At 46.5% G+C, this 20,564-nt stretch overlaps 1 protein-coding gene across 1 annotated transcript in view; it reads left to right on the top strand.

Moving 5' to 3' along the window:
* The first annotated feature begins 3,159 nt into the window (after positions 1–3,159).
* Positions 3,160–20,564, top strand: part of ENPP6 (ectonucleotide pyrophosphatase/phosphodiesterase 6) — a 35,122-nt gene continuing 17,717 nt past the window's right edge. The window contains exons 1-2 of the mRNA XM_068403139.1: positions 3,160–3,448; positions 13,962–14,141. Coding sequence (XP_068259240.1) covers positions 3,202–3,448; positions 13,962–14,141 — 427 coding nt within the window. The 5' untranslated portion in view covers positions 3,160–3,201. The remainder of the gene's footprint in view (positions 3,449–13,961; positions 14,142–20,564) is intronic.

The following is a 20,564-nucleotide window of genomic DNA, read 5'->3' on the forward strand; positions in this document are numbered from 1 at the left end:
ATCTCATCATGGAAGCCTCGCTTCTTGGCCTATCCACCTTAGAAACCTGGTCATCCTTTCAATGTGGGAGTCCAGCTTGGACACTTGATGGACTCTCCTTAATTATCCCATTCCTCCATAAGGGGCAGCTGCTGCTTCTGCCAAGCCCTGCTGGAAAGCCCAGAGGCTACCCATTAAAGGACAAGCCAAGACATCAACGTGAATGTCCTCACAGGTTTTCCAAGAGGTGTGTAATCATATCACCCTCGCCACTTCTGGACATGTTTCTGAGTTCATTCAACCTAAATATGGACGTAGTAAATTGTCACAGGGTCTTGGCCAAGACATGACTCTACAGGTGGCTCCAAGCCCATTACATACAGTTTTTTCTATAGTCAAAATCCTCAGTAAGCACTGGTAGAAGTGCTGTCTCTGAGCACAGGTTCTGCTGGGCCACTTCCCATGCTGCAGGGCTGGTAAGGAGCAGCAGGAGGAGGACGTGCATATTCCCTTCGGGAGGCAGGTGAAGAGGCAGATCCTGAGCTGAGACCCTGCCGAGCCTGGCAATGGCCGAGAAGAGCGGCAGCCCTCCGTAGGTATGACACACAGCACGTGCCGTCCCGCAGGTGGGCAGCTGCCTGTGCCGCTGCCCGGGCTGTCACGTCGCCGGCCAGCCCGGCGCGCAGCTGCAGCCTTGTCCCTGGCAGGCAGGGCAGCAGCAGCCTTGCACAGGCTGGGACGCTGGCAAAACGCAGCCTGGCTGCCCGGGTCACGCAGCCTTCCTTGTGGCGTTCCCCTTGTGCTGCGGGGTTTGGGTTTTTTCCCCTCTAAGTTCAGGTTAGAGCAAAGAGGTACTGCCTGGCTCTCCCGGACAGTGTCTGCTCCAGGGGCAGGGCTGGGGGTCCGGGATCCATTATCATCCCAGCAGACTGGGGACAGCTGACCGCTTGCTGCGAGTCCATCTGTCTTCCTGGGCACGGGGCTATACAGGTGGCCCCAGGGCTCAGCTGTCTCTGACCCAAGGTGCAGCACAACTGTGTGACCCTGGGTTTGTTTTGCTGAGAAAACTGCTGCTGCATCATGAGAAAACACATGAACTAAAGCCAGGCAAGATAAGAAAAGTCAAAACACAGACAGAATTGAAGTTGCCAAGTTGATAATAGCTAGTAATGCAAGGCTCCAAAAGTAAATGCTATGTGAACAGGGATAAACCCCTGAAGGGACTGGTTCCATCACTTTCTTGCTCTAAAGGTCCCTGGACTGGAGGTTAGAAATGCCCCGAGTCCTTGGCTCAGGCTTAACTCTGATGTGAGGGTAGGTCCCAACTGCTGGGCTCCGAGATGGGGGATGGAAAAAAGGGCACATGAAAAAAAAAAAAGAAGAAAATGAGTGGGTGGTCAAGTCGTAGAGAGGGAGATGTCCACAAGAGTGCATTTAATCCACTGGCAGGGAGGAAGCATGAGGGATTTGACTGGGAAGGTGAACATGAGCATCACCAGCTGAAGAGCCTGAGCAGCCCTGCTTGGTCACAGGGTCCCCCTCTGTCCTCTTCCACCTGCCTTGAATGACTCCCTACTACAGAAAACCCCAGCACCCCTTCCCCTGGCAAGGCATCTTCTGTCTTGAGCTGGAAGCCCCATGGGAGAAGGGCAGGGACAGCACCTCGCCAGCCGTGTCCGGGGACCGGTGACCTGCAGACAGCTGCTCTGGCTCAGGGGCACCAGCAGCCAGTACAAAGCTGTGCAAAAGGCAGGCCAGGACACGAGGGGGTTTTGCATAGGTGTAAATAAGTGTTTGGAGCAAGGGAGGCTGAAGGCCGTCTTGCTGAGCTTGCGTCAGCCCGGTGTTTGGTAAGAAGCGACTAGACACACTGGACGTGCAGCTGGGAGCTTTGTAAGGAGCAGAGGTTCTGACATCCACATCGAGGTGGTGGCCAGCTATAGTAACCTTCCCCAGGTGTAAACATCTGCGAGGGGCCATTCCCATGATAAGTGAGACACAGGCTGGAAACACCCCTCCCCGAGGCTGTATTCTCCTCCTTGCACTAAGAAATTCAAAAGTTACCCTTTCCCCATCCCATCTCTGTCAGGCAGGTAGCTCCTCCTCACCTGCAGTGTTTCAGAGTTAATACAGCACTATGAACTTCTTTTATTTGGGAAAAACAAACACAATTCAAGTGAAGTGAGTTAATATGTAATTATAGTATACAACAGGTGCTGGCATTGCATTAAAGGTATAGTTAGGCTCCTGTGGCTGGCAGGAGAAGAACCTGGTGGTGACTCGTGACTAGAATGTGAACAATTTTTCATTTTTAATATGAAGTTTGGCACCATCCAGCTCTTACCACTAATGATAATAATATCAACAACCAGAAAATAAATGTACAATTTGTTCTGTCTAATGCTGAAAACAAGATTTTTCTACTAGTGCCTCAGGAGCTGGATTAGTCCCACGGCCACCCAGAGTGAGCGGAGGACAGGGTCCCTTGTGGGACCTGGGTCCAGGTGGAGGTGAGCTCACCCAACCAGAGCTCTTATGTACAGCTGTGCCACCGAAACACTCGTGTACCCCACCTCCTGAGCTGGGGACATGCTTTGCCTTAATCTCAGTCTAAGTTTCTATCACAAGCCACTGCCAGAAAGATAAGAACAAAGTGCACGTTTGCGTGGCTGGAGACGTAACGCTCTCTTTTAAAGAAAGCAGCCCCTCTCCGTGAGAGCCCGGTGAGCCGCAGCCCCGATGGGGAGCTGGCTTGGCCAGCGAGTGGGCTCTGCTCCGGCCGAGCAGGCTCTGCTCCCCATGAGTGGGCTCTGCTCCGGCCAAGCGGGCTCTGCTCCCAGCGGGCAGCGGCGGAAGCGTGGCCGGGCGCTGCGCTGCCCCTCGCCCAGGGCCAGCAGTCAGCCTTCCCTCGCCCACCCTCCTTCTCGCGGGTCTGGAGCGCCCTGACAGGCTGCGGTTACTTTCACGCCGTGTTTCCCTCATCCCTACGAAGCATTTTTTTCTGTAAGAGAGAGACACCGAGCTCTTCCCCGGCTTGCTGGCGCGATGGAAGTTAATCATCTGCTTGCAATTAACCTGTGACCTCCCACGCCCGCGGGGCCGTGCTGTAGCTTTAACGCGGGCGGTGGAAGCCGGAGGGAGGACAGCAGTGCCAGGTCTGGCCCCGAAGCCGCCGCGGATCTCTCGCTGCTGCCCGGCCGGGCCCTGGCAGTGCTGCCCGCCATGGGGAGCCGCAGCCTCCTCGCTGCCATCCTCGCCGCCTCCCTCCTGCCGCTCCCCGCTGCCCCCTTGGCCCACCGCAAGCTCCTGCTGTTCCTGCTCGATGGCTTTCGCTTCGACTACATCGATGACAGCGAGCTGGAGGGTCTGCCGGGCTTTCGGGACATTGTGAACATGGGGGTGAAGGTGGATTACATGACCCCAGACTTCCCCAGCCTCTCCTACCCGAATTACTACACACTGATGACGGGTGAGTACCTGCATTTGCTAGATGCTCCTCGGAGCTGCCAGCTCCCCGTGCTGAAGTGGAGGGCAGCTCCCCGTGACTTTTTCCTCTAAAGACGCCGTAAAAATAACACAGGTCATGTTTTTAGCTGGGAGTTTAAAAGCACTGAGTCATTACAGCTCAGTGTCGCTTGTCTAAAACCTGCTCTGAACTTGGAAATGCTGCTTGGAGCTGATTTTTGAAGTTCTCCTTTGCTCTTGCGCAGTGCTGCCAGGTCCCTACCTGCTGCCACCAGCATCACAGCTGTCCAGGGCTCCCCGGTGGGAGCACTCATGGGGGCTGCTGCGTATAGAACATAAAAACAAGTGGGAAATGCACGGAAAATTAACATGGAGCCTGCTCAAAGACTTTCCAGCTAACAAAAAGGGTGTGTAAACTGGGGGTAGCTAGGAGAAGCAGCTATTTTCAGCTAGCAGGTCTGTTTTGGCAAGTTCAGCATTAAATATCTTTTTAAACTTAACAGGCTTTCTGCTTTCACAGGTCCCTGTTGCTCCGAGTCCTTATCTCTGTAAGATAATCTGAAATAGCCAAATAGAAAGACATTGAGGATTTTTGCTTTTGCTCCCCTACACTTTCCCTTTTTCTGAGTGCCCAGGAGAGGCTTTCAGAAAACTGTGAGACTGGTCATAATTTTCATGATGCTGATTTCCTTTTAATCTAAGCAGAGCAACACATGATTACAGTGACACTAGGAAGGTGCACAGTGTACAGCTGAGCCCCTCACATCAGAGAAAGACACACTGGAAACAATATTTAAGTAAAAAAAAAAAAAACCACAGAGAAGTTTTTCTGGAGTTTCTGATTGGATTATTCTCCGGAGTTATTTAACAAAGACCTTCCAGCTAAAGAGGAGTGAGAAAATCTGTCCTCTCCGAAGATATGTGGTATCTTCTTCTGCTGTTCTCGGAACAATACAGTGCCCAGCGGTCCATATACTGCTTGCTGGGAAACCAAATAGATGCCATTGTAAGGCAAAAATCTGACATGAGTCGTGCCCAGCTTGTTTTGAAACTGCTTAACCCCTTCCTCCTTTTCTTGGGAGAGGAATGCCTTTCTCTTGCTCATGTCTGAACAGAAAAGAGTACAAAACCGTCACAGGTTTTTTTCATTACTCGGTGCAAATACATGTATGCAAAGCAAATGTCACAACTGAAAACAGAGGTGTCACTCCACTGTGGACCTTGTTCTTTAGGTGTACATAGGCAAACCAGCTTAACTCTTCATGTGTAAAAGCTTTGTTAAAGACAACAGGGAAAGCGACTGCATTCTCTCCTTACCACGTTTAATCATCACTCCTATTAAGTGCGTACGCATCGAATGAAGTCTGTAATCAGCCTTTGGAGGAGTTTTGAAAACATCCTGTTTTGTACTCACAAAGAAGGAGTTTTGTTTTAGATGATGAAACACCACTGCTAGACTTTTCCCATTTTTAGAGTACCAGAGTTTCTATACCCCAGCTTGAAGCAATGAGGCAATCTATGAGACCAAACTCAACTTTTCTTGCAAGTCTCCTGGCCTTCATGATGAGGATCTCCATGCAAACACAACTTAACTGCAAATAAAAATTCACCTTCATAACACATGAGTCACAGCAGTGTTAAAGAGGTCAGGAACCAACTGAGGACCAAGTTTAGGTGATGAACATGCCCAAAGGAAGATTCAAGACTGCATTTGACCCCTCAGGGTGTTAGTGAACGTCGTGACTGTGTCCTGGCATGACAGCAGGGTAAATCCCATGGCTGCACTGTTCTTACACCCAGCACCACGGTGCAGTCTCCACAGAAAGGAGATGTCACGTTTTAGGTGATGGTGGGGTTAGGAGCGTGGGGCACATGGCAGAGGTAGCGTTAGCTGTGTTCAGTCTGTGCACATTCAATTCGCAAAGCTGGGACAACTTTTGAAAAAAAAAGCATGGCAGGGTGACATGAGCATCGTGCCTTAGTGACCTGCTTAGGGACTGGCAAGTTTCCATCTTCCCATCATGCAAAAAAGCTTACATCGCATCGCACCAGTCATGTATCTCCTCTGCGGGGGGGACATGACTGTAATTGGTTTTACTTCTGTTTGCAACTGGGATGATTGGGACTTTAACGTTGCCACAGTTTCTTGTGGGAAATCAGGACTACTAGGACAAGCTATTCTTCATGTCTTGTCCTACACTGCTGCATCATGAGCTGTTAAGAAACTCACATTTTAACCTCCAAATTGCCATGTTTTAGCATTTGTGAATGTGGTTTCATAGTATATTGGTTTTTTTCAGCTAAATCAGCTTAAGAAATTTCTGACGCCACCTGCACATTCCCACTCCTGACTTGTTCATTATATCCTACCACTTTTTTGGATAAACACTCCCATCCCTTCTTTCTCTGCTCATTCACAAAGTCTTGTGTCCCCACGTCTATTCAGGAGCGTACATGGCTGCCAGGTCTAGGACAGGATGTGCATGAGAACGCTGTGGTTAGGATGTATTTCTCTCTTGCCTTTATGCATTCATGTAAGCAAGGCCTCTCCTTTCTTCGTACTGCCCTTCACCCCACATCCATGCAACCTTCATGACTCCGGAGAGGTTTAGTTGTTACAGAGGGAAGTTATCCCTCATTTTGGTGGCTTTGGAGGAGGACAGTAGACTTTGCTCCTCAGACACCATCGCCATTGGGACAAGTCAGTCCCCTCAAATGTGAACTCACCTCCTTCTCCTGCCCAGACCTGCAGGTGGAGGTTATGGAGGTCAGCAGCGTCTGCCCCACCGCGTGTCACTGCAGATGCCAAACTGCGCCTGTCAGCCCTGACAGAAGGCAACTTTCCTCTGCAACAGGCAACTAGCAAGCAATAGCATGTAGCTCAGCTGCCCAATTATCTGCAGGATCTTCTAGTCATTATATCTTACTTTACTGATGATTTCAAGAGGGCAGCCTAACTGAATTTAATATTCATGAGAAGTAGCAAGTTTACTGAGATTTTCAAAGCTATAACCAAATAGATGCAACCGTAACTGATGACCAAGAGCCATGTACCTAAAAACAGCTAATGAATGTATGTTAAGGTGAAGCATACCCCGTTTTGCTGAGACTAGGTGCTAGGTGAAGCACAGACACAGTGCGAGGAGCAGAGCCCAACCTAGGTAAACAAAACATAAATTTTGGAAGGGAAGTGGTGGGGCGGGATGTGACTTGCCCGGGGGAGGGAAGTGACTTGCCCCTAGTCATGCAGTGCTGCAGGGTGATGGCAGAGCTCTCCATGGGTCCTCCTCCTACTTAAATCTGCTGCTGCTGTTAACCTATGAGAAGATATTTGCTGGAGCTTCCCTGAGTTACACAGAAAGCCTCAACCCAAAGCCTGGGGCCTGCCTACAGGTTTTTTCCCTTCCTCCACATCTAAAGTAATTATGAGAAAGAAAATGAGAGCATAGAAACAAGATGAATGCTGATGGTTTGGCTTCTTCATGTAAAGTCATCCAGTGATTCAGGGGTTGGGGAGAAGCTCCAGTCTCCCTGTGAGCCAGAGCATGGTGTCATGACCTGCTATTTGCTTGAAGAAGCACCAAACAACAACCATGTCACTGCTGGAGCAAAGGGATCTCACTGACATGCAACCAGAGAAGTTGCCTTGTTACAAAAATCTGGTGGTGTGCAAGGTAGCCCAAGGATATACCAGCTTAAAATCCTACTCTTTGAAAAGCAATTTTCTCTAACAACTTCATTCAGGCTATGTTTCTCAGTTTTAGCTTCCACAGTGGTGTAAAGACTGGTTCTTGGGTGATTGGGTTGTTTTCAGAGCTGCTAGACTGAATCCTACTACCTGGTGTCCTAGGTCTCCACGCTCCAGTTATGATATTGCAATTGTTGACCTGAAAGGTGTAGCATAAAATGGCAAATTAGGTAAAAGGAGCTGTTGCTGCTGACATGTGTGTTTGAGAGAGCCTTGTGAGGCTCAACGTGGGCTTGGCAAGGGAGGGAAGAAGGAGTCCAACTATATCCCAAAAGGCTCACTTAATCACACCATGTGCTGTTTGTTTTGCAAAGAAAGGAATTAAGACCGCAAGCCACCTCGGGTTTTTATCCTGTGGGGAGCTTTTAATCTTTCCCTTTCCCTGCCTTGGCCTGGCTCTGCAGGGAGCTCTCAGGCCAAGTTAAACGGAAAGTCTGAGGTCTCCCTGTAACCGCTGCAAGCACGAGTTATTGCTTCAGGGCCCTTCGTGCCATGTCTCTTGAGAAAAGCTGCTCATGCTGAAGAGTTTGGGTTCTCCCTCATCTGCCAACACACAGGTGTTGGGGGGGTTGCTGGAGGACCCCCCACACCCCAGCTCAGGGCATGCAGGGGCCCCTCACATTTCCAGCCCCAGCCAGCATAAACACGGGCGGACGGTATCACATCTGAGCTGGAAACTCAGGGAGGATTTATTTTCCAAGATCCTAACAACAAATGAGGTCTTTTCTGGCAGGTCCTCCACGAGGGCGCACCAGCCACCAGTCAGCTGTGCGGCCCCGCGTCCAAGAGCCGTATTTCTCTTGGCCTCCATGGGAGGTAGAGGGAGTCCCTGCTCACAGAGGTGGGGGGGGTTGGGGGGAAAGCTGCTCGGAGAGGAGCCGACAAGGGGCCTCTGTTTCCCTCTTTGGAGAGAACCTGAGCTTAAATACTTGGCTGAGAGGCTTCGAGGTCCCATGAAGTTTGTGGGATGGAGGAGGAGGTTGAACAGATTGTGTTTCAGGTCTCCTGAACCCCAAGATGAGGCCTGTGGTCTTTGCAGGGCTGTCCCACACTTGCTGTAACTCAGCGATGGCATGTTTGGGGCTTCTCTAAAATACAGGGATGGTGCGTGGTGTTTTCCCAGCCACTGTGGCTGAGCCCTGCATGTGCCATCGCCTTCTCCTCTGCATGGCAGGAGGGAGAGGGGCAACATGGCAGGTCGCAGGGATGGGTGACAGTCAAGATCTGCTCTGCCAGGCTGAAGGTTTCACCCCTCTTCTGTGTTTCTACCACCCTTCCTCCACTCCTCACTGTCAGTGTTAGCATACTTGACTGCTGAGGGGCTTTGGTGGATGATGTTATGGTCTGATAAACAGCCAGTCTGCTTCTGTTTTCCCCTGAGCACAGCAAATCTTGACATACACCACACCTTGTTTATTCCACATTTTCGGGGAGCAAATGTCCTTTGGGCTCCCACCTCTGGAGGTCTCTGGGGTCTGGCTGATGTGCACACGTACTGGTACATTTATTGTTTGCTATGAGAATTCTCCTGGTTTACAGCACAGCATCTCCACTCTCCACCCACTTCGTACCCGGAGGAAACTCCCTCTGGTGATGGCTCTAGTGGATACCTCTTTTCTGCTGCCTGGTTAATGGTATCCAGACTCCAGCCTGGCCCAGGAGAGGATGCTGACAATTTCTGTTTGGCAGTTAATCAAGTTTTTAACTACATAAACAATACCTGCATATGGTCTGACGCATAAAGAATGGAGGGATAAGAGTAAAACAGGGAAATTTATTATTGGTACATATGAACTGAAACTATCTCAACTACTCTGTCCGAACTGAGAAAAAAGCCAGCAGGACACAAAGAGCATGATGAGTGGCAAGGGAATAGGATTTTTTCTTTTTGCTCCTCTTTTAACCACCACACATACCAGTAGCAGCAAAGATTTAAAAGATTCTGTTCATGACATACAGTTTTTAAATCAATAGTCTCTTTTTCTTGGATTCAGTAGCTTTCCATTTCTAAAATTGCATGTTGGGAAGCAAAAAATCATGAAGTCATCAGTGGTAATACTATTAACTGGCAGGGAAGGGGTACTATCCTAGCAAGGACAGGCTGGTGATAGAGTGGGAATCGAGAGGGTTCTTCTTTTTCACATTCTTCATCTCGCTTTGTTTATTCACCCCCTGCAGGAAGGTTGCAACGCCAAGTGCCAAGATTTTTCTCTTTCACACATACACAAAATGTTGTAAAAAAATCTGTGTTTGCTTTCTACCAGTTAAAAAAATGGAAACACTTTCAAAGTGGAGAACAGAAAGTTTTCTCTAACACAAGTTCATATGCTACAAATTGAAGCACAGTTTTTTCCTTCTTACTGGCTACAACCTCACAACCAGTATACCTGCCACCCACTATTAGCAGCAGTAAGTGGACATTCACATATCAAGGTATGTCTTTGCCCAGAGCTGAAGTCACAGCTGATGAACAGAAAACTGCCAGAGGCTGGTACCATCTCTGACGGTGCAGGCAGGAGCCTTGCACATCATTTTCTTCAGGCCCTCTGTAGTGCTTGGAGCTGCAGTGCCCTCAAGCAGTACCCAGCTGTGGGTGGTCAGGGGTCCCAGCACGGTCCCTCAGCACACCGCTGCCACTCAGTTCAGGAGGTCAACCGGCATCTCTGAGCACCTGCTCTCCAGGGCTGCAAGACCTGCCGTCCCACACAAGCAAGCATCCAAAGCCTAAGCTGGATGCTTTGGAAACAATTTTTGTGCACCTCAGCCCTGGCCCCATTATGAAAGCACTGAATTAAGAGTTTCATGCTCTAATTAAATGGATCCCCTTCAGGAAAAAAAATAATGCTGTGTATAGCAGAGATTTTTCTGTGCCTTTTGATGTGATCCTACTCGGATTGCGAAGTCTCGCCTGACGTAGGCTAAGGTGTTTCTGCTTTGGATCTGTCTGGTATTGGAGGTCATAAAAAATCGGAAAGACTTTGCCAGCAAGTTCTTCTGGGACCACAAATTGTCTGTACACATCTTGCAGGTACTGTTTTTACTTGGGGGCCTGCACATGGCAGGGCCACTTTGCCCAGACCAGAGCTCCCTCCTGACTTCTCATGAGCCCTGGTCTTCTCCAGGCCACTTAAGGTTTAGCAAACGGGTTTTGATTTTTCCCTGAGGTCTTTCTTTTCAAAGCAAGGCAGATGGGACTCAACAGGAGAAGAGCAGAGCAGGGCATATATCGAAGTGGGCAGAGCTGGGCCCTTCAGGGTGCTTTGCTCATGGTAGGCTGGGTGCAGTCCTTGGGGACAGCAATAACATGATATCTGCTCCGGAGTGGGAATACGGTGCTGGTGACTTCAAAGGCCTGCTGTCTTCCTCCTCATAGCAGGCAGCATGAACAGAGCATTTCCCTGGGCAAGTCATCCAGCAGGTCTCCAGAGGGTTTGGAAGTGGGGTGAGGAGCTGATAAATGAGCAGGTCTGCGTCAGCATTTAGGTGACTCTTCAAGCAAGGGAACAGCGGAGAAAAGACATTGTGGGGAGGGAAGGAAGGGGAGAAAGGGAACTGCATGTCTTACTTCAGCTGTGTGCCGAAGTGTGCACACCTTACATGTGCGCAGCTGTTTGCGTGGAGGAACTTAACTCTTCCCCAGTGTATATAGCCCCACGGCAGCCTGTGCTTGCATCTGCCCTCCTGGCTCTTGTCACTCCCGGGGAGTGGGGACGTCATGGTGGGACATGGAAGGAAATGTCTCACTGTAGCAGCAAGTCATGCATATAATATTACATAGTACAATACATTTAGGTAAACGTACTTATGTTTGTCATAAGGTGGATACTGTGTGGGTACAGATTATGGTACCTTTGCTGCGTTGGCTAATATACACACCACGGGTTCTCTGATAAATCTGATTTGCATAGTGCAGAGACAGTTTATCTCTGTTTTGTTGTCCGATGCACCAGGTATAGCACTGTGCATCTGCCACACACTGCCTCTCTTATGAAAAAAAGATAATTGAATGACTCAGAAGAGCATTTTCTCCTGTAGATTTAGATGCAGGTGATCCCTGTATGATATATCGTGCCTGCTGGTGAGCCTACGTGCTGTCTCTGCAGTCAGTGAAAGACCACCAAAGAACGAAGAGGTCATTCCTGTAGCAAATGCTATGGGAGCACATGCTCTGGTTTCCAGATCTCACATACGGTCACTGTAGGGTGCACAGCGCTCAACATTACTCTGCTGTTGTTGTGGGTTGCCAAGTGGCTGCATGTTTTGTTGTTTTTTGTTTTTTTTTTTTTTAATTTCATCTTTGTTTTGCATAGATTCATTTGAATGCTGACAAAAGTGCCTGGAGACATGGGAATGTGCTTTAGACAAAGCCAATGCTGTAAGAAGTGTAGTGTCCAAGTAAGCTGCAGCAGGCAGACTTGCAAATGCTTTTGCTGGCTCTCTTCCAGAAGGATACAGCAGTTATCATATTCCTGGGAACTATACCCTCTTTGTTTTCCTCTGTTGCCTGGGGAAGGGGTGCTTTCTACTGCAACTGCAGTGAGTTTAACTAATGACATCTGTATGCTGAAATGGCTTTTTGCCCCATTTCTACCTTTGTCACTCCTAAGATAATGTTTGATTACAGAGGAAAGCTGCAGTAATGGACCTCCAAGGAGGTCCGGGGTCTTTCTGGGACACAAGTTTCAGGCAAGCAGAAGTAAATAGCTCCAGGCAGCATTAAATGGTCACGTCTTTTGGTCTGTCTGCTCATTTGATGTTCCTTTCTGGCCCTGTGAACCAGGGATGTCTGCAATCAAAACTGATGCCTTATAGTCTTCTAGGGCTCTTTTTCAATATAAAAAAGAGAGTTGGAGTCCATGGAAGAAAGAACTTGCCTGATGTGGTGATCAGAGGAATACTGTCCTCTGTATTAGCACATACAGTTAATTAAACTTCCCAACAATGCTACAAAGAACAATCTCTGTTCTGTTTCTTAAAGGGGTGGGCAAACTGACAGCAGACCTTAAATCCTATAAGGAGCTCACATCAGCAATGGCTGGAGCTCATTGTTTCTATATGAAGACTACACTATACATCATACCAATATGTGACCTAACAGCTTCAGCACCGACCTGCAGGTTTCCCAGGCTGGCACCAGTTGCCTGCTTGAGGTTTAGCAGGTTGATACATGCTCGGGAGTACGTGGACTTCAAGAAGCTGAAGAGATGGGATTGTCGTCTAAGTAGGAAGGCTGTGTTTTTGATGCACTATAGAGGATTCCTTCTCGCTCTTTTTAGGCTTACAGAGAAGAAAGCACTTGGCAGCCTAAGGAGGACATATTACCACCCACCCAATCCACCAGTTTTCCTATAGTAAACCTGTGTGGCTTAATATGGTGAATAGTGACTGCCACAAATTGTGACTGCTTTTCTCCGCTGGGGAGGAGGAAATGTTTTTCATAATTGAAATACTTCATAGTAGGGAAGGAGAGTTCAAAATCCCTTTCAAGGTCACATGTACCCAAAGAATACAGGGTCCTCTGCTCAAAATGATGCCTTTTCAAAACGACCAAATTCGTTTCAGTTCTGATCGCCATGCTCAGTCTCACAATAATTAAAGCCTGTTATCTGGATCCTTGCAATATCGTGACTCGCCAGTTAATGATGAGAGTGTCTCACGCATGCATCAGTCATTGCTTTTTAAGATATGGAAATTGTGAACTTCCAGTACAACGTAATCTTCAACATTTATTTTCCCATTTTTGTTAAGTGACCTGCAGATTAACTCTTAAAATACAGTATCGTATCTTCTGACAATGACAAGAGGTGGAAGACATCTCTCAGCTGTTATATTCTAGTTTCTTGTAATGTAAAGCTGCCCAAGGGCCCCCAAGATGCAGTAAGAGGGCTGAAAATGTCTACTGAGATGACTGCTGTCCCCACAACCAAGAACAAAGCATGTTCATTTAAAAAAAAAAAATAATGGAAAATAAAAGTAATATGTAAAGGTTTTAGCCTAGTTTTTACTTGTCTGCGGAAAAACAATGTGCCCTATTGATAAAGGAGAGGGGAAATGCGAGTTTCCCAAACTTTATTCTATGTTTCCAGATCGTGCTCTTATCCCTTCTCTTTCACAGACTGCTTCCCACAGCCCCCTGGGTCTGTGCGCTGGCGGGTACCTTAAAATGGCCTCAGAACTGGCAGATGTTGAGTCCGTAGAAGGAGCCAGATGTCAGCCCAACATGTGGCACCTGCACAGGCGGCTGCTGCTGCCATGGTTTGTGTGCATGGACTGGGTATGGCATGTTGAGCAGGCCACAGGGTGCAGGATTTGTTTCTTCTGGCCTCAGCTGTCTAGAAGTTGGCTGTCTCAAGCTAAGCTAATGACGTGATCTTTCTCTGCAATTAACAGAGAGCAATATGCACCTCCAGAGGATAACTCCTCCCAGATACCTTAGATGCCTATCTTAGGATGGCATGAATTGCTTTCTAGAGGTGCCTCTTCTTCTCTGTTGACTGTGAAGGGAACACAGGTGGCTGACCTAAGCTGCAGCAACTAACTTTTAAGTGGCTGAATTGGGGGATATAGACTGCTACCTGGAGGACCTCAATAAAAGGCAACAGAGTCAAAATCATATGAGCAGTTGCAAGGTAAGAGGTCCCTGAGTTCAAATCTGAGCTTTACAGCTGATTTGCTGGATGAGCTGGTGGTAGCAGTGGTGGTGCTGGTGGCATCCTTCTGCTGGAGAACACCAATCTGATTGTGCTCTTTTTTTTCTTCATCCCTGAAGGTCGCCACTGTGAGGTCCATCAGATGATTGGAAACTACATGTGGGACCAAAAGGCAAATGTATCTTTTGATATTGGTGTGAATAAAGAAAGCCTGCTGCCTCTCTGGTGGAACGGATCGGAGCCTTTGTGGGTCACAATGATGAAAGAAAAAAAGAATGTTTCCATGTACTACTGGCCAGGTTAGTATGTCAAAAATTGCTACCATCTTAACAGTGCATCTTTACATCTAAGCACTCCATACACTGTAGGCTGTCTCTTTAATACACTGAAATACAGACAAGAATTATGAATACTTTACCAACCACTCACAGAAATTAATTCTCTTTTTTTTAGGCCATGACAATTTGCATATGCTTAGACAGGAAAAGACAGAAATGTCACGGAAGGTAGCTTTCCACCAAACATTACCTTCAAGGGGGTTTCTGGCTTGCCAAGCATCCCCTTCTCCACCAAATACTCATTCTTGCTCACTTGTAGCTTCTGCTGTGCTGAATGGTTGCTCCATGGATGGTTCATGGAGCAACACTGAAGACCATGTCACTGATCAAAGCTTCCATCTTCCCCCAATGCTTGTTTGGTTTTAACCTGGAAATTAGTAGCTGAGAGCTGAAGAAAATTTACTTTGTGGGGCAGCAAAATCCAGCTGAAAGCAAAGCATCCTTTGGCGAGCTGGAATGAGCACTCTTGTCCTCCTTCATCAGTAATTCAGCTGAGGTTCCAGTTGCTCTGAGTCTGAGACATTCATTTGGAAGGACTTGGCCTTTCCGTTCCTCATTTGTTGGGTATTGGACCACTGAAATCACGGGGGATGTATAATAACGAGACTTTTTTAACAAACGGGAGTATACCCTTAGGCTGTCGATTTAGGGACCCACATGGAAATAAATGTTCCAGCTGTGCAGTCAGACCAAATCCCTTGCAATGTACCCAGCTTCTCAACTTTTTGACCTTTTAACTCTGCTACCTAATCAGTATGCAAATACCCTCATATGCGTAACTGCAGGCCAGAGGACCACATGTTAGAAGAGCTGCACTGAATGCAGCCAGTGCCAGTGGGTAGAGCAGCAGCAGCTGACTCACGCCGCGGGCTCCTGGCCAGCTCGTCTTCTGCACCCCAACGCACGTGTGCCTGGTCACACTCTGCATGCAATGTGGCTAATGGCATCCCAGAAAAAAGGCCACAGTTCTCAGGAAAGGGAAGAAAGAGTGAACCAAGACAAAAAGCATTGAAAAGCCATCCAGAGTGTTTCTACAGTACTGAAGAGCGAAGAGATCTGAGGCTGACACTATTTGCTTAGGGACTCAAAGGCAGTCCAAGGGACTGGAATTGCAGACCAGATATAATGGTTTGGATCAGCTCTCAGAAAAAAGCTGCTTCTTATGGGAGATCACCCAAGGGACCTAACAGTAATGCAAATAGTAGGATATAGAAATTATACGAGAATGTAGAAATTCTTCTAAAGATTTACAAAAAGACCTGTTTCTATACACTATTCATTTTTTAACTACTAATGTAACTGCACTGAATAGGTATAATTATGTACTGAATAGATGTAGCAGTCTACAGAGGGCTACTGAAATCCAAAAGAATGGTATCACTTTCCATTAAATGCCTTTGGACGTTACCTAGCTCCTTCGTGTTGCCCTTTGAGCAATGTCTCCCAGGGAGAAGATATATGAGGTGTATATGTATGTATCTGTGTATACATATGTATACCCTTCACACTTACCTATCTACTATTTCCAGTGGAAAACTGCAAAGAACAGCAGAGCCTCCCTTTTTCCAGTGCTTACACTGCCAAGTATATGCATTGACTCTCTTATGACACAGAGGGGGAATCTGTGCCCTACTGATGACAGTGGGAGTTTTTGTGTAGGTCTGGTATTTTAGCTGTGGAATGTGACGTGTACATAGAATCACAGAACTGTTTTGGTTGGAAAGGACCTTTAAGATCATCAAGTCCAACCATTAACCTAGCACTGCCAAATCCACCACTAAACCGTGTCCCTAAGTACCACATCTACATGTCTTTTAAATACCTGCAGGGATGGTGACTCCACCACTTCCCTGGGCAGCCTGTTCCACTGCTTGATAACCCTTTACGTGAAGAAATTTTTCCTAATATCCAATCTAAATCTCCCCTGGCACAACTTGAGGCTGTTTCCTCTCGTCCTGTCATTTGTCACTTGGGAAAAGAGACTGACATCCGCCTTGCTACAACCTCCTTTCAGGTAGTTGTAGAGTAGTTGTACATCTGTCTGTCATTAATTATTTATCTGTGACCAACGACCTTTGGCAAAGCCATCAGTGCCTCAGTTCAGCAAATGCTTAATTACATGCTTATTTTTAAGGGTTTTCATGGTCTCAAAGGACACATTGGCCATACAGGGGCAGGCACAGGGCAGGAAGCAGGGTCAAATGTGGAACCACTGAACTACAACACAGGGTAGTTGGGCCACAGTGGGAGTCCAGGTGTAACTGGAGTAAACAGAAGTCACCCCAAATGCAATAGTATTTATTTATTACATTTTCCCCACAAGATTTTTTGTTTTCTAGTTCCATAGTAAGGAAGTAATCTTTTCTTCTAGATTTACTATTTTAAAGCTTTAATTCTTTGAAAGGTATTTGACTGGGGAGGGATGTCAAACAAAATGAAAGAAAAAATAAGGGTTTAATAATCAAGGTGGGTGAAGGTCCCACAGACATTTGCACTGAGTATGATCTGCTGTTAGTGATTAACTTTCCAGCCTGAGGATAAACTGCTGCTTAGTAATGAATCTTGCGGATCTGATAAAGGTCCAAACAGGAAAAGTTTGGGAAACTGTTAATAGGAACAGCAACGTACAGCCAAATTCATCACACTTTGTTCTGGAAGATGCTATTTTCTCTCTAGCCAGCGGTGAAGACAAACGAGACCGATCAAATGTAGCAGAAATGTGTTGTGAATGCCAGCGAGCTGATTCCCAGGGTTAACTTACACCACTGCCATTTCCTCCTCTGAGCCTGTGCCAAGCTTTGAAAAGTCTGGGCCTAAAATCTGCTGCTTCATATTCTCGCCTATATTCCTCTCTCATGTGTATTCAGTGCTTAAACGAAGAAAATCCAGACCCCAGCGAACTGGGTCACAGAGCAGGAGGGCTGTCAGATGTGAACACCCATCCATCACAGCTTATCTGTGAGCCCAATATAAGCATGGCAAAGACAATTCATGGCAAAATTCATCTGAGCTCTCCTGCCTCTAGAAGCGGAGGAGCCAAAATACCACCATGCCGGGGGTCCCAGCTGCCACTTGTGACTTCACGCAAGCACTTGGCTTGTAGGGACATTTTTCTGCTTTCTTCATGACATTTATTAGGCAATTTCTGCTCTTCAAGGCATTCCTGGGGAAAAAGTCACGTATCCTCTAACTGTTTGCTAAGTAAAACACAACAGCTAACACCATACATGGGGTGAAAGGCGCAGCCTTACGCCCAGGTTGCCTGTCTGAAGCACTGCCGCTGCAGCGGATGGAGAAGCCCAGAGGAGTGTGAGAGCATCCTGGCGGTACCATCAAAGTCAAAGCTTTATATCGTTCCTCACGCTCAGCCTGGTGGGTGATGTCACCCCAGACCCTCAGACTCCTTCATTTTTCAGCAGCCTATGCAACTGCTTCATCTGAAGTACAGTGACAACTTTTCTCAACACTGAAATGAGAGAAAGGGGTAAAAAAGGACTCTAAACCCAACCTTTCACCATTTAAACACATTTACCAGGCCGTGGAGCTAGTCTGGAAAGTTTTCAAAACCTTCTGTTATGACATGAAGTGTCCAGCTGTTAAATCAATGTTTAGAAATGCAATTTAAAGCTGCCAGAGGTTCAGGTCTCCGTGTCAAATAGATAAAGAGGAGCCTATATATCACCATGAAAGAAGTCCTTATTCCTGCTCCAGTAGTTCAGGTTTTTAAGTAAAGGTTTAGCGTCGTACAAAACTGTGCAGAAAGGTGTCTAACATTACATCTTAGTAAATACGGCTCATCTGTTTGTAGTTTAACCAAGAAAAACTTGACATTCCCTTTGTCTGGCTCCAAATCTTTTCGAATTTCCTTTCCCGTAATATTTAAATGAGAAAATTTACCATCTGTCCTGGCCTCTACCAAAATGAAATTTAAATATTATAGGGTCTTTGTGGCCAGTATTTTGGAAATGTAACAAGCCTTAACATCAAAAATCCAATTTTAAGTTCTGTTCATCACAGAAGCTAGAACAAAAAAAAAGAAAAAGGAAGCTCTCGGTACCTAAGCAGCCTGAATTTTCAGTGTTACTGCCAATGAATTGCACACTTGAAGACCAATATTTGGTGGCCAAAATGATTTCTAATTGTTGCTGCCTCTGTAGTCTCTTATGTCATCCTCGTCACTTGACAACCTAGAAATAGCAAAGATAACTGAGCAACTAAAATATCCCAGATCCCCAAGAGGTTAATGCTTGCAGTTATAATTATCTGGTGAGTAGTTCTGAGGAATGGTATCTGAGAAAATTATAATCTAATGTCAGCATCTGAAGAGGAAAAAAGAGGCTAAATTATCATATTAGCTATTGGCTATGAGCAATCATCCACTCGAACTAAAATACTAGGCATTTCCAACGTGTTTCCAAACATGTCCTTAACTTCTTGTCTGGCTTTGGAGCCAATCTTTTCCCAGACTCCAATGTCAGAGGAGAAATTGGCTTTGAAGTTCCAGTTCAGGCTTGAAATACTAGCAAAGCCCACAGAGGACTACTGCATCACCTCTAGCATCTGAAGTTTTGCTGCTAGTAGCACCGAGGACATTGTACAAAAGACTGAAGCTGCACACCCTCAGGGCAGGGAACAAGGGCTCCTGCTTCTTGGAGATGACTTCAGGTCATTCATGGACAACATTTTTTTGATGATTTGATTAGGTAGCACCTGGGACCTGTCTCTGTTGCACAAGCTAATTTCTTGAAGGTGCTGTGTACAGATGTATAGAAGTTTTACTGTGGGCAGTATGTAGAGTCAGTTCTTGTCAAGTAATCTGCAGGCTGTTCATCCAGGTTGCAGATTACTTTCGCGGTGGAGAGAGAAACACTAAAGTATCTCCATGCAGCAAGGGGAGGATTAAGTCATGTAAGTTTGGGGCAACAGGGGAAGAATGAAAAGTGCGAACCATCACGCACTCCCACAATTTTTATAAAAACAAATATTAGATGGACATTCGAACTGATGTAAGTATATTTTTACAGAAAAGTAAATTAGTTGACTACGTTTTCTGTTTATTATTGCAAATAATGAATTCTTACAAACAAAATCATAATAGATGGGGTCCCTTGAAACACACAAAGAATGTGGAGGCCTGGGAGCCGCTACCATGGACCACTGGTTGAAGAGGCTGAATTTGTCATGTATGCTAGGGCTCTTTAACTTTTGGAAAGGGTAACCTCCATCTGACTTACCTGGCTTTCTGCAAATCCATGAAGATTTAAAAAAATTTCCTAAACTTAAATATTTAAGTTTTTCTAACCTTTCATGGTACTCCTGAGAAGTCACAATCAGAAGTCTCTCAGCCAACTCAGCCTGGAAGTGGTGTACTTTTCCCCGTGTCCCTGTATTGCACCTCAGCAATGTGAGCTCACGTGGGCTGAGATGCAAGGCACTGACAAATTCTGTTTACTGAGTGTCCCAGTAAGGAAACCACTGTAAATCATCCTTGAAAGTAGCTCTGCTTGCTCCAGTGCCCTCTTTGTACTTACACCTCCTGTGCAACCTTCTTCCCCCCGCAAGCAACAAGTCAACTTATGACAGTCCTTAATGCCTATTCCTTTCACCCCAAAGGAGAAGCAAAGTGACCCAAATGTAGGCAGATTCAGGCTATGGCTTAGAGTTGCCTTTTTGACCTGGCTACATTGCTGTATACAGAGGCCATTTTGCAAAAGATCTCTTTTTTTTTCTTTTTTCCTCGTGCCCCAGGAATACACCAGAAGATGCCTAACTGTGATGGGAGGACCCTGGGGCTCTCAAAAGATAATTTGCATGAATCCAGCGTTTCTGAAAGCACAGTACTTTAAAATATTAATGTTATTCAGCAGCATAGTAACCAGAGAGCGAAAGGGCAAAAAAACCCACAAAAACATGTTTTTGTGTGTTCAGGGCCATGTTCTCCTGTAGGATTTGTTGCCATAAATTTCTGGGCCACAAAACAGACTGTATATTGCAAAGAAGGCTGTAAGTTACCAAGAGAGTTAATTGGTTTATCCTGTTTTAATAAGACCTCCTGGGAAACAGATTTAATAGTGGAGTGCCAGTATCACGTAATAAAATGCGGTTTATAGAGGATATTACGACGTAAGAAACAGTGTGTCTAACTGGAAAGTATTTGCTGAACTTTCAGGCAACAATATCTAAATCTATTATGTTGGAAGCCTGGAAATGAGGCTATGTGGCTGCAGTAGTTAAAATGAAAACAAGCTAGCGACTTAGGTGGAAACCCTCTGCCACGAGGGAGTCAAGAGTTTTATCGCAGGAAGGTCACACAGAGACCTTCCTTTCAGAGAGGGAAATAAAGGGATCCAACGATTTGCTACAAGAACTTGTCAAATCAACCTC

Source organism: Nyctibius grandis, chromosome 6 (assembly GCF_013368605.1).
Source record: "Nyctibius grandis isolate bNycGra1 chromosome 6, bNycGra1.pri, whole genome shotgun sequence".
Classification (NCBI taxonomy): Eukaryota; Metazoa; Chordata; class Aves; order Nyctibiiformes; family Nyctibiidae; genus Nyctibius; species Nyctibius grandis.